Genomic DNA, 1,194 nt, shown 5'->3' on the forward strand with positions numbered 1-1,194 from the left:
TATTTATTCAGCTTTCAGATGATGTATAAATCTCAATTTCAAAAAATTGACCCTTATGACTGGTCCAGGGTCACATATTAATTTTATATTCATTAAATTATTTCAATCATTTTCATTTCAAATATTTATACACACACACACATATATTTATAGGTCAGTTTTAATGTCACGTTTAATGTGTCTTTGCTGATTAAAGATATTTCTAGACGCATTTGTTTAATATTATGTTTAAACGTGTAATGTTTATATATTTCTAATGCTGTAAGCTGCAATGTTCTCTCTGGTTCTCAGTGCTGCTGGAACTGCGGTCGGAAGGCGAGCGAGACGTGCAGCGGCTGTAATGCGGCGCGTTACTGCGGCTCCTTCTGTCAGCACAAGGACTGGGAGCGACACCATCTCATCTGCAGCCCGGGGCTCCAGGCGCAGCCCAAATCCATGCCACGCGTCCTGGCCAAAGCTCCGGAGAGCGGCCCGGTCCCGAGTCCAGGCCTGGAGAAAACCTCCAGAGCATCCACACCAGCGTCCTCCTCCACGCCAGACACCAGCGGACACTGAGAGCCAAGGACTCAATGAAAGAGGAGTTTAACTGCTGGATGTGACAGAAGCTGGACAGTCACACACACTTTTCCAGTTCATGGACAGGAGGACGTGTTTTTGGCACCGCTCTGCGTGACTCAGCTTGCTTTTTTGGTGCAAATGTGATCTGTTTTACCCGCACAAACTGTTGTCAGTGTTTCGTGAGCGTTTGTTTGTTTGTGTGTGTGTGATTGTGTCTGTAAATACAATATCAGAGCAATATAAAAGTGATGGATTCACCAAAGCTGTCAATGCTGTGACCTGTTCATTATTATCTGACAGTGTTATCAGAGTTGCCATAGAGAATGTGTGTGTGTGTTAACCGTGGAAAACAAACCCTGGTCTGAAGGGACCAGTTTTGATCAGGGTCCAGATGTACGATCATCAGCTTCTGGTACAGATTAATCCACCAAACCAGGTCTTGAGCTGGTCTGTTTGTATCCACATGCAAAGCTCTGCGATCTCAGGAGGATGTTATATGTATATACTTTTATTTTTGTTCCACTTGTAGAGTCGAGGCGGTTCCTTTTCTTTGATTTCCACGTTGACGTCTTCAGCTACCTTCGTTTCGTTCAGTACACCACCTGCTGATTTATTTTTTTTTTTTTTAAGAATGTT

General features: G+C 43.6%; 1 protein-coding gene across 1 annotated transcript in view; it reads left to right on the forward strand.

Moving 5' to 3' along the window:
• Nucleotides 1-1,160, forward strand: part of LOC107744390 (protein CBFA2T2-like) — a 45,806-nt gene extending 44,646 nt beyond the window's left edge. Inside the window, exon 12 of the mRNA XM_016558016.1 lies at nt 292-1,160. Coding sequence (XP_016413502.1) covers nt 292-555 — 264 coding nt within the window. The 3' untranslated portion in view covers nt 556-1,160. The remainder of the gene's footprint in view (nt 1-291) is intronic.
• Nucleotides 1,161-1,194: the final 34 nt, after the last annotated feature.

Source organism: Sinocyclocheilus rhinocerous, unplaced genomic scaffold (assembly GCF_001515625.1).
Source record: "Sinocyclocheilus rhinocerous isolate Xijiao unplaced genomic scaffold, SAMN03320098_v1.1 scaffold1488, whole genome shotgun sequence".
In the NCBI taxonomy this organism is placed as follows: Eukaryota; Metazoa; Chordata; class Actinopteri; order Cypriniformes; family Cyprinidae; genus Sinocyclocheilus; species Sinocyclocheilus rhinocerous.